General features: G+C 45.5%; 1 protein-coding gene across 3 annotated transcripts in view; it reads left to right on the top strand.

Annotated features, from left to right (window-relative positions):
• The first annotated feature begins 7,654 nt into the window (after positions 1-7,654).
• The window catches only part of PRDM16 (PR/SET domain 16), a 427,236-nt gene continuing 416,371 nt past the window's right edge, over positions 7,655-18,519 (top strand). For all 3 annotated transcript variants that reach the window (XM_050931682.1, XM_050931681.1, XM_050931684.1), the window contains exon 1: positions 7,655-8,760. In XM_050931682.1, coding sequence (XP_050787639.1) covers positions 8,724-8,760 — 37 coding nt within the window. In that variant the 5' untranslated portion in view covers positions 7,655-8,723. The remainder of the gene's footprint in view (positions 8,761-18,519) is intronic.

Raw genomic sequence — 18,519 nt, 5'->3', positions numbered from 1 at the left:
TGCATTCCTCAGCCCACTAACTGGAAAACACCCCCCCCCCCCGCTCAGGGTGAGGCTGTGCGCCTGCATAGCCTTTCACTTAATGTGCACTTCATTTCATTTAACTTTCTTGTGTTTCTTTTCTTGCCTCAAGACAAGCTGTTCCAGTCAGCTGCCTCGCTCGGTTCCTGCGCGCTCGCGTGGGGACAAGTCCGCCCCGAAGTTCTGAAAGGAATCCGTCCTGTCCGGTTACAGGGCCTGTCATTTTCACCTCCTGATTCCCCCCCTCACCCCCGTTAATGTCTTTCTCCCCCTCTGGGGGGTTGTCAGGCTGGGCCCAGCCAGCCCGGGATGACTTTTCATAGCTCTTGGCTGTGTGCAGACCCGTACTGGAATGAATGGTCAGACTGCTCATTTCCCACAGCCATAAAAGGTCCTGAACTCAATTAATGGCTAATAATTATACAGCTAACTCCGCTGCAGCCATCATTAGCATGGGGGGGAGGAACCAGGCATGTACACATGGGGAGGGGGACTCACTCCATATGCAGCGGTGTTAATTGCGGTAGCCGAGTATCAATATAGGGCGAAAGAAGGTTGCCTTCTTCTGTCTTCATCCATTGGCCCCGCTTTGTTTATACTGAGAAGAAAGGAAGGGGACAATTTACACACGATCCATGGCGCGGGCTCCTCATTACCTCCTCCTGGCTCTCCGACTTTGAAGCCAACGTTCTTTGATTGGGAATCGTTGTTAATCCGAATTAATTAGGAACAATAGAGCGAGCTCCCCCTTCGCCCCCGCCCCTCTCCCCACACACCCTTGAGGTTCTGTGCTTTGCCTTCTCGGGGGAATTCGCTCCCTTGTTCTCCACAGGCAAACAATGCGGGAAACTAAACGCAACGCCGGCGATTTCCTCTCTTTTCCACGTGTCTTCAGAGAAACTGGCTCTGTGCAGCTTTGATCTGTGTTGAGAAAAATGAGGGGAGGAGGGGGTTTGACTTTTCGGGGTAAAGATCTAAACGGACCTTCCTCTAATAATGGTTATGAACATAACTCTAGCTGGGGAGGCATCAGAGCTTTTGCAGGATAGTAAATTAAATCTGCACGCAGTTCAGTTTAAACCTCTCGTTCTCTCCCCCCCCACTTAATTAAAGAAACTCCCCTCTTGGCTTACAACCCCCCTGCTGCCCGATTCTCTGGCTATTAAAAAATGGATCTACATTTTTGTTTCAGAGGAGGGATAAGGTGTCGAGCTCCCTTCGAGAATTATTTTTTGTACGGATGTAGATGTTCTGGGTCCCTCTCCGTCCTGTAACCCCTGCAGATCATCATACTTCACTGAACGTTACAGAATCCGCCTCTGAAATAGGTGGAGAGTTGAGCTATTTTTAAGCAAATGAGGACGTTGAACAGAGCGTTTGGGTATTTTAGAAATTATGTATCTCAGTAGTAGGAAAAATGTTTCCCACCTCCCAAAAAAATGGTTTTCGTTTGCGGCATAGCGGCTAAATTAATATAATGCCCAGGCCTGCCAGAAAAGAATTGCAAATCTCCTAGCAGGGCTATATAACAGCCTGTCGCGTTACATCGGGACACTTCGCCCGTTCCATTATAAAACGCTTTAATGGTTTATTACCTGTCAGTTGCTGCTTGGTGTCATTTAGCAAGTCTCCTCCTCGCAACAAAACATTTACATCAAATGTAACAAATAATTTAGCATTTATTTTAAAATTTTCATGCAAGACGGTCGGGATTAATTAAATTTGTGCTGGCATCAGGCAAAAAAACTAATTAAACTGCCAGAGTGGCGTTTTAAGACACATGTGCATCATCTTATTATCCAAAATCTTATTTTTAAACCCTCTGATATTTGAGGTTTGAATGATCCCTTTCGCAGCCCCTTGTGTTAACGTTTGCGCTGGTACTCTACTTTGGACCAGCTAACTGTAGATTTGCACAATGGACCGCAACGAATTTGAAGGAATTCTTAAATTTATCATGCTCCTTTTTTAAAAATACGTAATTTTTCGGGGCCCCAGCGGAACCAGTATTTTTTTCCCCTGGAAATTAGTAAACTGCATTGAAATTAGTTTTTGGATCAAAATATATTTCAACATTTAAAAAAACTAGCCAGGAAATACTGTGCTTTAGGAAGACACGTGCAGTAAGATATATATTTAGATTATATTAGCTTGATAGAATTGGTATTTTTCCTCCTATTTTATTTCCGATTTTCTCAGTAAAAATGCCTTAAGAATTCTTGTTGGGTTGGGTTTTTTCTGTGCAGAAGACCAGCAGAATTCCCTCTCCCGCTCCTTCAATTAAGGAATGATGTTTCTTAAGCAGCTGTTTAGGGGCGTTTGGGTAAATGATGTTCGTTTGTTTCCAAAGGCGTATGCAAATGAACAGCTCTTTACCCAGGGAAGGAGCTATTACAGTTTATTAGGTAAATAACATGCCTTTAAAAAAACTAGCACAAGTGTTTACCTGATTCTAAAGACCATTTCATCGGAACAGTTCCTTTTGGAGGCATTTCAGCTTCTCTCCACTTTCACCCCCACACCTCCGCCTTGCACACGCTCGTTTTATTAGCCCCACCATTAAAAATATCAAGAGAGGGGTACAGGCTCAGGGCAAAGAATGGCAAACGTGTTTCCCAGCAGAATCCTTTGGTCAAGGGGAATAACTCCGCGTTCAGAACTGTAAATCTGGCTTTTCTCAAGGCGGGTGCTGCGGCCACATTTCAGTGTTGTTTTAGAACAGGCACTTTTGCAAATCGGTTTGTGACCAGGAGTGAACCCTTTGAATTAAAAAATCTCTCTCTCACACACGCACACGCACTCGCACACACCTCTCTCTCTCCCTCTTTTCCAGGGCAGCAGTAAACATCTGTTATTAAAACAAACACAAACTTTCCCATTGACACAATTTGACAGGCTCAACGCAGCGAAGGGAAAAAGAGCACAGATAGCGACAACCAGGAGTTTTGCACCGCAGCTGCTCCTTCATCAGCTGGCCCGGTGCTGAGTTCGGGGTTCTGGCTTCGCCTCTGGCCAGTTGCTGGTGACCTCTCAGCCACCCTCACTGGCTGCAAGGGTTTCCAGCCTGCCCTGAACTGCCCCCTTGTGCCTGCAGAGAAACGGGGCTTTGAAGCCCGGATGAAAGATGCTGAAATTTCTGGGCATAATCGGGGATGAAAGGGAACTTGCGTGGGTTGCAATGTGGGGGTTGTGTGCGTTGTTTCCTTCGTTTATTGATGGCAGATTAAAAAGGAAAAACCCTCTAGGTAAGCGTGTGACATTCTTAGTGGCTAATCTGCGCCTCGCTGACACTGGAGCAGAGCGGCAGGGGAGTTTGCGTATTTTTTAAAAATAATTCTCTGTATAATCCCCCTCCAACGCTGGGCAGGAACAATCAGCATTTGTGCTAAAATCCTCGGGAAGAGAGAGCAGGTGCCCCAGCTCCTGCTCGAGCCACAACATCTCAGCCATTTTAATCTGCTTTACTACTTAAAAAGCACTTGTGCACACCAGCTTGCCAAATGTAAACCCGTGTTTGCCAAGCAGCGGAAAACAACCTGAAAGCCGCCGCTCAGGTGCTGCTGTGGACATGTCCGCTCACAGACAGGGCTGCCCTGCCAGCTTCCTGGCTGACGGTGAAGATGACCCACCTGGGCTCGCTGTTGTTTTGAACGAGGATCCTAGCACGCAAAGTTTCGCCTGGAGCGTACAGTACTTTCAAACCCAAGTTCACAAGGTCCAGAAAGCCCAGGACTTTGCAATGCAAACGCCAGCCAGGCAACCCCTACATTGGAACCACTTCGGTATCCACCTTGAGCCCCGTTAAAATAGACCCCGCGCGCCAGTCTGTGTATGTGGGGGGGAGAATGTGTCCTGGCTGGATGAGAAACCAGAGAGGAAGGTGGAAATAGGGGCAGAGGCAGATTCTATAGACTCTTAAAATGGCGATCTCACCAGGACTGGTTTGTGAGTGTGCCCGGCTGACAGACGCACCTCTCCAGCCCCAGATTGTGAGCCTGGGCTAACTGCAATGCCCCGGTCACGAACCCTGTGTAGAAGGGGCTCTGCACTGTTCTTGGCCTGTGTTTTGTGTTTTAAAATGTAAAGGCCTGAGCTTTTTCATGGGGCAGGAGAACGATTAAAAGCCTGCCTCAACGTGACCTCCTCCGGGGGGGTATAGCCTGAAAACAGCTGCAGGAATGCACCCAGCAGGCGTCTGGGGATCCTGGCGAGCTACCGTCAAATCCCCCAGAGGTAGGCAGGGATTCCCCGTGCCTTGCTCAGCCGTATTGTCTGCATCCTCCGAAATCATTGTCAGGCGGCTCCACAGCTAGCTGGAGGAGGTGCTATGGGGCTAAACACAGGGTTATGGGGCTCCACTTGCCAGGCCAGGCGTTCCCAAGAGACTTCCTTCCCCAGCCCAAGCAAGTAGACCCGCAAGGAATAGGGACCATTCCTCCACTTATCCCTGCAAGCGATACGTATTCAAACAGGTGCAAAAGGGGACCATACGGATTTCTTTGTAAAATCAAATACCCGGCTAGTAGGTCGCACGTCTGCTCCAGCCAGCGACGTCGGGCTTTTGACAAGGAGCCGTAGAATCGGGATTTGAGGATGGCTAGAAGTTTCATCTTGGGTGTTTGGGATTTGCTGAGCACCAGCATTTGGTCTTCAGTCCCATTTCTTCCCCTTGGGAGGTCAAGTCTGAAATATAGCAAAACACCCTTTGCGCTGTGCAGGCGTATAAACCAGGGATGTGTGGGGCTGGGGGAAAGGTATGTAATAGTATACAACACCAGGATGTTAGCCGGCTGTCTTCTCTGCGCATCGAATCGAACCACATTAATTAGAACCTGGCAGGAGCGCAGTGTAAACGGAGCTCACTCCTCGATTTGTTTGGATTTTTTAAAGAACAAGACAATCAAAATATGTGTTTGATCTAAAACAAATTTTGTAAAAGGGGATCCTGGGAAAAACAGCGTGGATTCTGGTTCAATTATAGATACTCCCCTCTGTCCGAATCAAGAAAGCACACTTCCAATAATTTCAAAAGGGTGTGTGTGTGTGTGTGTGTGTGTGAGAGAGAGAGAGAGAGAGAGAGAGAGAGAGAGAAATAAATACAGTTTGAGACTGGTTCTTGGCTTTTTAGCCGGCGCCCCCCCCAATAATCGAGGGTAAATCCGATGTCAGTTTTGTATCTGTTTTTTGCAAGGGGATGGCGGGGAGAGGGAGGGTAAACTGTCCCCCCACATGGTATATTTCCTTCTTTGTAAATTATTGTAAGTCTAGGAGGAAGGGATGGGGAACCGAAGAGAAATCCTTTCGCTCTTTGTTGCACATTTAAATTGTGCACATATTAACAACGCTGATGTAGTAAATACAAGACGGGAAAATCATTTCAAAGTAAAACTAAGGGCTGCTCCCAATCTTTCTGCCTCCCCTTAGTTGGGAGGTCTTTTGCTTTTTGCATTTCATGTTCTCTGTTTAATTTGTAATGAATAAATACAATTATTCCTTTAAAAATAGATCGGAGAGTCCATCTTGTCACCGATAGTGTCTAGGAATCTGTAACGAGAAAGTCCTGGAACTCAACTGGTTCCTGGGCTAGTCGGACGCAGCATTTAGTGCAACGCTGCTGCTGCATTATTTCTGGAAGGAAATATACACATGTATGTAATCGGGATGCTGGATATCTGGCAATCGAAAGAGGCTTATGATTACGAAGAGTTGTATAAGAGCGATGTCTCTGCACAGCCGGGAACAGTACTTTCAATTATACCTTTGCGTAATCCGTATTAATAGCCGTTTTTTACACGTTCGCCTGCTGTACAGGGGAAAAGGGGCAGCTGTGCTGGGGTGTGTGTGTTGTGGGTATATAAAAATCCCCGAGATTCCGCCATGCTCTCTTCACGGGTGAAGGTGATTTCTGACCTCCTGGTATAGGTCAAGCTCTTCATATGCACCTGAGTGCACCTTCACTCAGCCAAACAGCTGGATTCTAGCACTAGAGTTAAACAGATGATCTAGCAGAAGCACTGTCTGCAGTTCATTGCTTCCTAGATATAACGCGATGGAGTTCTAATATGTGTACATGTCTTGTGTGAGAAATGCTCTTCTTGCTAATAATTAATACAAGATACACCCTTGTATATTCGGACTCCAGCAAAGAATTATTTGCATGCAGAATTCTTTTTGTAAAAAAGCAAACCCGCGTGCAATTGGCAATAGCATGCTTTTAGATACTTAACTTCAAACCAATCTGCTGTTTGCACTCGAACCCTGACTCACATTAATATAGTCTTCTAGCCCCCTTGTCATTTGTTAAATCGATTTTTTAAAATGCCATTTGGGGAAAAAAAACAAGGTTTTGTTTTCATGTCTCTTCTCCAAAAACCGTGAATGGACAATAATGTCGAAAAGAAAAGAACTAAGAACATTTAGTTTAACCCAAAACTGGGTCTTCCATTACCACCTCATTTTAGGGGTGTGGAAGATACCTACGGTCTTTGTAGGAAATATTTCAACTGATCTGAAACGTCAACTCTGCTGTTTCAACATTTTAAGCTACAAAAAATTTGAGTTTCCAATCTGCGGGTCCGCACAATGAAGTGAAACGACTCTCTGAATATTAATACATTGTCAAGAAAGAAATCTGCAATCCGTATTTCAGCACTTTTCGTGACACGTGGTTGGAAGTTTCACTGACTGTATATTAAAAAATTGGGCTCTTTCCTCTCCCCACCTATTACCAAATAAGTAGCATCTAAAAGGGCCCTGCTTCCATCTGCAATTAAAGAGCGCAGTGAGGAAGGGAAACCCAGTAATTAGCAAAAATAATTCCCCCCCCCCGTCCACCTGCAGTGCAAAAGTTCAGCTGGCAGAATGGCTTCCAGGAGAGAGCCCAGCCACCCACCTAACTTTCCCTTTGTTTTTGGAATGCCCTGGAGTGAGAGGCCTCTGCTCGCCGAGCCCCCAATATGTTTCTGCACCTTCGCTGCAAATCGAAGTACTTTCCCCAGCCCGCTTCTGTTACTGAATGTTTATGAAGTCGCTCTCCCTCCATATTAATCTCATTAAATCCTACCTTTCAACCTTCTTCCGTGACCATCTGACCTGGCCACTTGAATTAAAATAGTGCTTTCTCCGCAGTCAAAGACAGCACATCAATCACCCAGCTATTTACACTTCGCTCCTTTCTTCAAAGAGGGTCTGTCTGATCTGTCTGTGCCTCCACTTCCGGGGATCACGGACAACTCCAATGTCTAGGCAGTGATCACTTAGGAGTAGCAGTATTTTTAATATTCCCAAGGAGGCCATCGCTATTATTATCTGGCATCCAGAAAATGATTCTGCTTTGGTACCTAAAATGCAAAATCATGAGACTCATCTTTGCTCTCTCCAAACCAGGGTCTTTACTACTCCTCAGAGCCCCTTCAGTGGGTAGGGGATGAGTAAGGCTGAGCATCTCTCCCATCCAGGAAGGGACAGCCTCAGAACTGGATGGCCCAGTCCAGATAGGAGGTCGAGTTAGATTTTTTTTTTTTTGGTGGGGCGGGGGGGTGAGAAACGTATAGAAATGATATGGGATCCTTCTGAAATCCAAACTCAGGTACCTGCCAGAGCTTAGAATCAAAGACACAAATGAAGACTGGACCATATGTTTCTCTTTAACCCAGCATCTTAATTCTCAGTCTCTTTTAAAAACACCGGCGAGCTATTTTTTTAACCTTTTAACATATTATTTTGTCTTAATTGTCGGGAGGAAAAAAAGTGCAGAAACACACACGCCAGATCGTACAGACTGTGTGACTGCATCTTGTGCTACCTGCAGCCGCTCTTGGCTAACAACCCAAACAGAATTCCAGCTCTCCTGCTAGCAACATCAAGGTTACATATATATTTAGCATTATTGGCCATGTGCAAATGTGCACAGCATAATAAAGAAAGGACCCTGATAGCAAAAGTGCCACACACACCCCAAGCCTGAAAAAGTGTAAAACCGGTATTTGAATTAAAAATTAACACCCAAAATGTTCAGCAGACATTCTCGTTACGGCATTCAAAAAAAAAAAAAAAAAAAAAAAAAAGGGGGGGGGGGAATATCCGTGTGAAAACCATTACATGATCGCATGGCGCAAATCCCAGATAATGTTTTTAAATAGCCACGCAAACCTCCGAATTCAAAACATAACCCCCCCAAAAAAAACCCTGTCTGTCAAAGGAAATGTTACAGTAAATTTAAAAAAGTGAATTAAAAAAAACCCCAAACAAGCCTGTTTAAAATATTCGCAATTACAGAACGACACCCTCTAACAACCTCCGTGCTACAACATTGCTATTAAATAATAGTAATAATTAATAATAAATAATCACCTCTTTATAGGATGGTACCTTGATCCTTAAATATTGTCCAGTGTGTAAGGTCAGTGTGCGAAGGGTTAGGCTGAGTGGGTTGATTTTTCTTAAAGGGGCAGATCAGGGAAAGGCTGTGATGGTGCGGGGGGGGGGGGAGATAAGTGATCTGAAGAAGAGGATAGGACCAAAAAAACCCCCTGATGGTGATGAATACATTGGAAAGTTTTTTTGGCCCTGGCGAGGGTGTCAGATTGAATGCTCTATGCGCATGTGCGAAGGTGTCCAAACTGACAATGCTCGGGAGATGAAGATAGTGTGTAGCTGCTTCTGGGCTCAAGGAGGAGGAGAAGAATCCACAAGCCGACAAGATGAGATCCAAGGCGAGGGCGAGAAAACTGCCCAAAAGTAGGTCCTTTCTTTCCCTTCTTCCGCTTCCAGGGTCCCCTCCCGGGTCCCGCCGGATCTGTGCCGCCGGAGGGCTGGGCGGTGGGTGCTGCTGCGGGGCAGGAGCCCCCTTTTCGTGCCCGTTCTCATTCCTGGAGCGGAATAGATGCGAGAGCCCTGCTGTCCACCCCTTTTTTGTGTGTGAGCGCGGAGACGGCACTGGACTCAGCAGAGCGGCGGCTGGCACTTTCCTGCGGGCTGGGGGTCTCTCTCGCACCCCACAAGAGCTTTGATGGGGTTCACCCCAGAGGAGCTGGAGGAGAGCGGACATGGCCAATAAAGGGGGGGGGGGGGGAGAGAGAGAGAAGCGAAAGTTAGCTGCAAAGTTGACGAAAGGGGATAGCAACTTTTTTTTTTTGAGTCGTTCCAAGTCTTGTGAAATAATATTCCTGGCTTTTGAAATAGTGGGCGCTAGAGATCTGCGTTTGGCACTAGCCTTCAGGATCCAAAGAGACTTAACGTTTGAGAGAGAGAGAGAGAGGGAAAAACCCCACTAGTCTAAGGGACAATTATTGAGGAGACAGAGAGAGAGACAGAAGGGAAGAGAATTTGTATCAAAATGGATCCTTTCTCACTAGGGTTTGGATTCGCAGATTCCTACGCTGAAACTGAAAGATTTAGACTCTCAGCTGGAGGGGAGGGGGGGTTAAGGTATGGGGGGGGGCACGACAAGGTGGTGTCTTTCTATAGGTTGTGATTTTGGAATGTCAACTCCTAAGTTTTGCGGCAGATTTTTCCCCAGCGCCTGGACTGGTTCTTCCTTCCTTTCTTTTTTTGAAAAGCTGAATTTTCACACGAGGAGTTGGGTTGCTGTAGGAAAAAGGGTGGTTTTATTCCTACCCCCACCGCTTCCACCTCCTTTGTAGAGCCCAGCTTGAAATACCTGCTGTGTTTCCTAGCTGGGTCGATATTAAGGTATTGGTGCACTAGGGAATTTAGGTACCTATTGAATCTGTCAAAAGCTGCGCTTTTTTATTTTGAATTTTTTTTTTTTTTAGTTTCTGTTTCATTCTGGCTTTGTGCAAAATATCTGGAGACTGTAAGTTCCAACTCATTCTCTGTACTTCCATTTGTATTGGATACGTTTACAATAGTGATGTCCGGTTTGTTTAAACGGGGGGCACTTTCACACTGAGTCTTTCAGGACTTATTAATACTTGGAAGTTACAAGAATATATGGGATCCGAGAGCTGCCCCCTTGCATGTAAATACATTTTTACCATAGGTCATGGCAGTGCCGAGGTGAGAGCTGTTCAAGGTAAGCAGAGTGAAGTTTGTATCTCAAACCTGGGGAAGAGGAATTAGATTCTTAAATGACCATGCGATAGGAAGGGGAAGAAAACTAACTCGTATTTTAGATTTATTTTATTTTGTAGTTTAAACGTCTAATTTTCCAGGTAGATGAAAGAGACACACAAACCCCTTACTATTTCCAGGGTTTATTTTGTAATTCAGGTGTATTATTATGTACCATCTTTACTTTTTTTTTTTTCACGGCCAGGGGATATTTTTTTCCATGGTTTACCGAGTCCAAGTCCTACCTCCACCCAGACAGTGGTTTTCCCCCTTCTTTCGGTTGGAATTGCTCTTCCAAATTTTCAACAGTTCTGTCCGAAATCAGAGTACGACTCTACACAGCGGCTTAATAATAAAGCAAATTGCATTTGTCCCGTAGTTTGCTTCCCTTGGAATCATTGCAAAGTGGAGTGAGAGTCCTTTTCCCACAGTCGCTGAAAACTGACACTTCTAAACACTTTTATTTTTAAAAGGACAAACTCACACCCGCAGCGCCAGGGCAAGGCCCGGTAACTTACCTCTGAGGTTGTATTTTTTTCAGTATGCTCCCTTAGGACACCCAACCGGCCCACCTAGCTGTGTGCATATGTGTAACACACACACAGTTAGAAATGTGGCTATGTACACACACAGGCGTGCGTCTTGCAATGTACGTGGGCAACTTTGAGTGCATTATTAGGGAAGTTGTCTTGCAATTAATACTGTGATTTTCCACCCATGAATTACAGCCTCGCATTAAAAAAAAACCCCTAAAATACCGAAGCTTTTCTTGCCTTTTCCTTAAGGAGCTGGACATTTTTGCACGGGCTTTCTTTTTTTTCCTTGCCGAAGAAGCGAGGCTGAGGAGAACGGAGTCGTTTTTATTTTGCAGTTTAGCAGCTCTAATGGGAGAGTGTGTGGTGCAGATGTGAACATCTAGTTCTACACACCCAGTTATACAGAATGCCCCCACCTTGGTTTGCCTAGAATTGGGTGTCTGCAGCAGCTATCCTGCTGCTCCCACCCTAGAGGCGCCCATGGTGGGAGTTTGGGAAGTGAGTTTCTGCAGCTGAAGCGCTAGTGGGTTTTCAGAGCCCGGCTGTCTGAAGCTTCTCTGCCTGGAACAAGACACTTCGCTTCTGCACTAGGCGCTGCTGCTCAAACGCGGCTCTTTCGCACCAGCACGAATGTGAACTGGAAGTGTCTATTCGGAAGGCTGAGCTCTGATTAAAATCAGGTGTTTCATACAATACACGGCTCGGCGGTTTATGGGGTTTCAGCCGAGGATTTTAGGGATCACAGTTCAAAACAGTAGCCCAAAGCTACGGTTTCCATCTCCCAGGAGGATTTATTTGCAAAACAGATTATGAACCTACAGGACATTGTGTATCGAATACAGTAGGCTATTGATGTTCCCACACGTCACACAAAACTCCAGCACACACCTTCCCTAGCACACCTCTGGATCCGCACTCGTTAAGCCTCGATCCGATTAATGTGTGTTTGTAGGTATTAATACGCCCATATATCCTGTGGTAAAGCGATACACAAATCTTCTGCGGACTTGCTGTGCAGGCTAGTGGTGTACAGTATATTAAACACACAATCGGTTGTAGAATTTCATTTCATTGGACAATATTTTAAGCAGATGTGAAGCTCTCCTGGGAGTTTGACTCTATTACCTGATTTCGAAAGGGGCTGGGGGAGTGGGGCAGGTTAGAGAGAAACTCTTTGTAATTTTACTCTGGCTCACAAGGCGAAAGGCAAATCTAAAAAGCTAAAGCAGTCCTTAGCTAGAGGTGCAAATTGTCTGGGATCACTTCAGACTATAATTTATCTATTGGGATAGGAGCCTCTCGGCTGTAATCGCTGTAAATCAAAAGATTAGGCTTTATAATAAGATGAGTAAGGGCCAAACTGCGGAATTCCATAGCCAGAGAAATGAAACACACTCACTTACGGTATAATATTAATCTTTGCGTATTATAATATATAAATATATATATTATATATGTGTGTACACACAGTGTCTGCGTGTATGCACAGACGCAAGTGCATATGCTAAGCGCCTTCAGAATCAGCCGCTTGCAATGCTTTCTGTATTTTGCAAAGTATTTTCAATTAATGTTGCTTGCTTAGGGTTTTTTATTAAGATATCTTCTGTTCTAAAGCCCTCTGGTCCTCGGCGATCTGTTAACCCTGAAGGAAATTTCAGCTAGATCATCGGGTATAAAAAAAACAATGTCGAATGTGCCTCTTAATTGTTTTTCCAATAGGTGCGGGTGTGTGTGTGTGTGTATATGTCTATCTATGTGTGTATGCATCATATTTTAATAGACCTAATAGTTTAAAAAGAAAACCAACAGTAAATAATATGGGAGACCCTTTCCCTAGGACTAAGAATCTCTCTTCCATAAATGAAAATGTGATGGGACGGGACATCAGCTATTCAGCTGTTAACACATTTAAATCCGATTGTAACGCACCCGACTTCGACTCGCTCCATTTCGAGATCATTAGATTACTTGTGGAGGGTTCCCACTGGTTTGATTTTTTTTAAAGGCCCTATTCTAAATAAACATCCATATTGGAAAACGATGGCCAACCCTTTTGCGTTCACATTTGCTTTTCATTATTAGGAACATGACAAAGTTAAAGTCTGAGGTTTGAGTTCTAGGCGAGGATATAACAGTCTTCAGAGCTGAGCTGTGCTGAAGTATTTCTTAAAGAGAACTGGTTGCGAGTCCAAACTCTCCCTTGCTAGTTCCAGTCAAAGGTTTTATAGTGTTTCTTATTACGTATTATAGAGCTTCAAACCTCGCTCTTTAAGAGGATAGATTTGGCTTTTCCTTTTATTATTTTTAATTGGCTATAAAAATGTGCCAATGATGCTACTACCATGGGACAGAGAGAAGGAAATGAATTAAAATGCTGGAAAAAACCAAGCAACTCAAAATATCCTCCTCACTGCTTTTTAACCGCAGGTTCTAATATCGCAGCGACAAAACAAAACAAAACCCCAAAGCGATGGTGGTTCATCTTTATGTCTTAAACGTGACCTGAAGCCTGCAACCTCCCTGGCCCGGTCCGGGCAGATCAGATTCCCAGGCCTAGCAATGCAAAAACGCCCAGGCAACTCTAGTGTTGCAAGAGACAGTGCTGCTGTTTTTCCTCCATGGGTCCCAGCCCGGCTTGCCTGCGCTATCTGACAGAGGGGTTTTGTGGAGGCAGTTTTAGGAAAAATGTCTGCGGTGCATGGCTTTGGTTAAGAAGTCTGGGTCTCCCTCCCTCCCTTCCTTTTGGTTTGGGGCTGGCTCTTTGTGCGTGCCCCCTCCGAGTCCCTGCCTTACACTAATCTCACTCTTCAATCGCGGAGCACTTTCAGTGCTCACTTCCCAACCAGCTGCCATAGCAATGGGGTCAGGGAGCAGGCAGCCGGGGGGACAGTGGGGGGTAGACGTGGGTGGACTTCACTCAGCAGAAGAGCCTAGGTGTGAGGGACGTGCCTGGAGGTGCGCGCGCGTGTACAAATGCACGCGTGTGCACATTATCCCCACGCGTGTTGTACTTCTCTGGAGAGCTAGTTCCTGCCTCCAGCTCTTCTGATGGGGCACAGGGGACGCGAGAGGCCAACACTTCTCGTGCTGTCTCTCTCTCTCAAGGGTTTTATTTCAAAAGCAAGCAGTGCCCTATGTTGTTGGAGTAATGAAGGCCCAGCTGAACAGGGCATACCCAGGGAGGCTGTTTTGCTATTTATTTATATATTCGTCCCCCACTCTCCCGCTTTCTCATATATGTAAATACTGCGATTTCCAGTTCAATAGGTGGCCATCTCACTTCTCTCCCGTCACCCTCCCAAGTACCCTAGCGAACCCGCGTCCCAGGCTGGGAGTTGCACAGAAAAATGCATCTTTATTTCCTCTTCCTGCAAAGTCTCTCTCCTCCCCCAGCCGCCCAGCGTTTCAAACCAAACCAGGAGCGTCTCTCTGCCGGGTGGACGTGGGGCGGCGTGTCCGCGTGGGGAGAAAGTCGGGGATTTAAAACACGTTCACACGGGGTGGGGGGCAGAGGAAGCATGTGGCAAAGGATGTCAAACGGGCTGTTTGGCTCAGGCCGGTCGCAGATGTAAACAGTTCCGGACAAGATGCCAGCACTATAAATTAAACAATTTGTTGTCACTTCGATTCGAGGCTTGCACGTGAGGCGGCGCGGCCAGCTGCGGGGAAGCCGGGTTTCCACCGCCCGGGTCCCCGGGAGACTAGCGCTCGGGGCGATCCACAAGTAGGGCCGTTCCCGAGGGGAACGAACATCCCCCCCCCCGCTGCAAGCGCCGCGCCCACGGGGCAGCTGGCAGCTCGCGCCATCATTGCTGGTGGGTTTTGGGGAGGGGGAATGTAAACCCGACAGGAAGGGAAGCAAACCGGCGCGAGCCCGGAGTCCCCCCCTAGCTAGAAAGTGTCTCTCCTCGTTTTCTTAGCTCACTCCGGGCATGGTCGTTGCATAAAGGGCTTTTTGTGTCCTCACTTTGCTGAGGCTCTTTGGCATGTAAATACAAACAGGTGTAGCCAGCCACTCCGGAGCAAGAAAACGCCGGGCAGGCGAAACACCTTTCTCCCTGCTGCCGGAAGCGTGCAGCGTGACCTGCCTCCCTCCCCCAGCTCCCAGGTATGGAAAGCAGCTGCCTCCCCAAGGCTCCTGGGCACCCAGGGCACGGCACGGCACTGCACGGCACGGCCCGGCTCTGGCCCGATTCTGCAAGCGCCTCGTCCATTGCCCTGCCCCAGGAAGGCTCCCTCCCAAGCCCCCGGTGCAGATCCAGCGCTGGAGAGGGGCGAAAGCGAGCCCAGTTCTTTGCTCTCAATGACAGCTCAGAGCAGCCATGGTAATTAATAGAGCCACCCAGCTCTCTCCGCCTGGCTTGGTCCAACTGGGAAGGAACCTGATGCTTGTGTTTGTGCAGGGTGCTAAATGACGGGGGAGGGGGGTGGGGTAAAATGTGCCACTGGGCAGTGGAACTAAACCCACTCGTGGTTTTTTTGTTTGGTCCCCAGCAGTCAGGGAAACCTCGCCAATAGTTTCTTTTTACTGTTCCTCCGCTGGCTGCTGCTCCCCAGTTTTATTCAATTAGGCAATTAGGAGCCCTTGGGGGGTTCTGCTCTGGTAATTAAGGTGATGGATAATTAGCGTTTCAACAAAAATTACCCAGGATTTAAAATCTTTTTGATGAATTTAGGTATTTGGAGTTTTTAAAATCCCAAGCAGCGTTAAATAAAATTGATCAGAATTTTTGTTTTAATCCCATTTGCTAGATACGTGTGGAAGCTGCAAATGGAACAAATGCACCCAACTGGCCTTCTCTCTGCGGGCCCAGAAAGAAACTTTTGCCAAGTAACTAAAGCCTTGATTATTTGACCTGGGAGTTTTTTTATGTTGCTGAACTTGTCCATAGATTAACAAGATTTAAGGTGGCAAAGTATTTTTCTGGAGCTGAAAAAGACATTGCAGATAAAGATTTAATGTAGCTGTATAACAACATACCTGGTGCATGGAGCTCAGTAACCATTCTATGTAGTTTGTGTAGAACATGTATTATGCACACATCCCCGCAATCTGTATACATTATCAAGTTTGTGTGAATATATGGGTATAATGCAAATATATGAAACACACACATTATGTCCTTATCACTACATAGGTACGTACCTTAACTGTATCACCTGTGTGTGTATGGGGGGGTAAAAACAGAACACATGATGTAACATGTCTTGTGCTTATATCTATACAGGCAATGTTAGTGTACACGGATGTGTACATCATGTATACATGTGTATTGATGTACACATGTGCTATGCACATGTCACTACTTATGGGTATCCTACCTGCAAAAACACGACCACTCTGTTTTTAAAATCTACACCTTTAAAAAAAAAACAACAAACTTCCCTGTGTGTAGGTTTTGTGTTGAACCTGTTGTGTAAAACTCCAAGCAAACCTACGAAGGGAAAGTGGGACCATTTAATAGGCTATAAAAAGAAACAAGAAATAATACAATTGCAACTAGGGGTTTCTCTGGACAAACGTCCGATGGAGCAGCCTCCGTTAGGATGCAGGGATGAACAAAAAGTCACTCATGTTCCTCGAATGTGTTTTCCTCCCCCGAGCAGGAATAATGATGATAAAAAATATAATGGAAAAAGACTTGAAAACAAAGAAGTTTTCAAAGCATTAAACTGGAGCAAACTAGGCATACCTGAAATACGTAAACTCTCCAGTCATTCCTGGACGAAATGCAATGCAGAAGCTAGGCTTACACTGCCTCTGTGTTGTGAAATTCATAGCTGTCGCTCACTGTAATAATATCCCAGCTCTTTAGTTGGACGTAACCATTCCGTGACTGGTGATAAAGGAATGCTCTAGCTTGCCTGCTGCATAGAGGTTACACCTGCCTGCATGGGCTGCACTGCTGGCTGCATAAATAGGTTCAATTGTTAAGTGAAATACCTTAAGCATATGACAAGGGAATCTTCTGTTTGAGAGGGAAATATCCCTCTATGACACGGCTCTGTAATGTTTGCAAAGCACTCTGAGATCCTCAGAAGTAAAGACCCTATTGAGCAAAAAGCATTATTATTGTTATTATGACTATTATTATTATGGCTTACGTATTTTATAAAAGCAGTATAATGCTTAATATAGTGCTTTAAATCCAAAGGCCTCAAGAAGTTTGCAAACATTAAGGAGTTTAAGTCTCAGCAGCCTGCCTATGACATGGGGATTGTAATTATTAATTTCATTTTACAGGAGGGGAAACTGAGGCAGAAAGAGGTGAAATGACTTGTCCAAGGTTTCTCTCACACAGGTGGTGGCTGAGCCAGGAAGGGAATTGAAATCTCTCCAGGCCCAGTTCTGTGCTTTAACCACAAGACTTTCCTTTTGATTATTGTTCAGTGTTACTATTCTATTTTTCCAGACACAGTGAACTTCTGATAAATGAAATTCTTCTGTAGAAAAATGAAGTAACTTCACTATAAGATTCCCCTATTGTGCGTGGGCAACAACAAATGACAAAATCTAGAGGCCAGGGGAAGCCTATGGGCTGAAGGCCTTCACTTCTGCAAAATGAGGCTGTTCCATCTTTCCATCCTTGAAATATGTATCTGCTTTCATAAAATATTTTTGTGACCAGCAAATCAGAATCCAAATGCATATTTGCAATGATCAAAACCTCTAATGAACAATAGGTTTTCTCCTTTGAATTTCCAAAATACATATTTAAATTATATAATCTATTATTGGTGAGTAACCAGCACATCGGTGTAATTTTTTTTCACCAACAGTTAAGAATAAAGCCATCTGAAGAGTATAGACTAACAAAATTGTTCCTTAACTCTGGGCAATTAGCAACCCCTATACATGTCTATTCCCGTAAATATGTCAGTGCTTCACAGAATCGTTTAATCTTTGATGTGTGCTCTCCTGGAAGAATTGCATGATCAGATAGGTCTCTTCCATCTTTACCTGTGATCTCATAATCTCTTGTCTGAAACTGTTGAATTGCCATGGTGCACTTTCATGGGGTTTTTAGTGTTGTTTGTGTTATGGTAGTGCTGAGCAGCCAGGGTCCTGTTGGGCTAGGCAGTGCTCAAATGTATCATAGAGACAATTCCTGTTCTGAAAAGCATTTTTTTGTGGCTCTTCCTTCACTGGGTGATGTGGCCCTCTTCACTGATAAGAATGACATGTGAATTTCCCCTTCAGAATGAGCATCCTTCTCCATGGTTTTGCATTCAGAGTCATGTGACCCAAAACAGGTTGATCACCATCTTTGCGATCAGGAGGAAATTTCCCACAATAAGGTGCATTATGTGGGTTTAACGTTGTTATTAATTAGGGGCAGATTTGGGTTCCTTAGCTCATGTTGATTAGTACCTTTTTCAGTAAGGAGTTCTCCTGGAGTAAAGTATGTCTCCGTTTGAGAAAGGGGATCAGAATGTCATCTGGTAAGTTTAAATACCACCTGACGTTTTCACGGTGCTGTTCAAAACATTCGTCATTGGGTAGGAAACTGGACCAGGTGGAAGCCTCTGTTTGTTCGCACGGGCTACCCTTGCAGGCTGCCATGACAATGTGCCTCAATGTGGCCTCTGAGGGTGAGCTGGCCATGTAGTCTCTTTGTCCGCTGAACCCATGATATCTCTGTTGAGCTGCCAATAAGGCCAATAGGTCGTGATGGCAATTCTCTTGTGGACCTGTTATCAGTTAGAAACTGGACTGAGATGGCCAAAGCACTTCTGATAACCACTCTTCTGTGGCTTATGGGATGGTAACTTTTTGGTGTCTCTTGGCCCAGTGTGTGGAAAGACTCTGCGTTCCACCAGCCACCCAGTTTCTGTATTATTACAAGGAAGAAGCAGGAAGGACGGATATCGACTCTCTAAAGAGAAG

Source organism: Gopherus flavomarginatus, chromosome 21 (genome assembly GCF_025201925.1).
Source record: "Gopherus flavomarginatus isolate rGopFla2 chromosome 21, rGopFla2.mat.asm, whole genome shotgun sequence".
In the NCBI taxonomy this organism is placed as follows: domain Eukaryota; kingdom Metazoa; phylum Chordata; order Testudines; family Testudinidae; genus Gopherus; species Gopherus flavomarginatus.
This window is presented reverse-complemented; position numbering and strand designations above follow the sequence as displayed.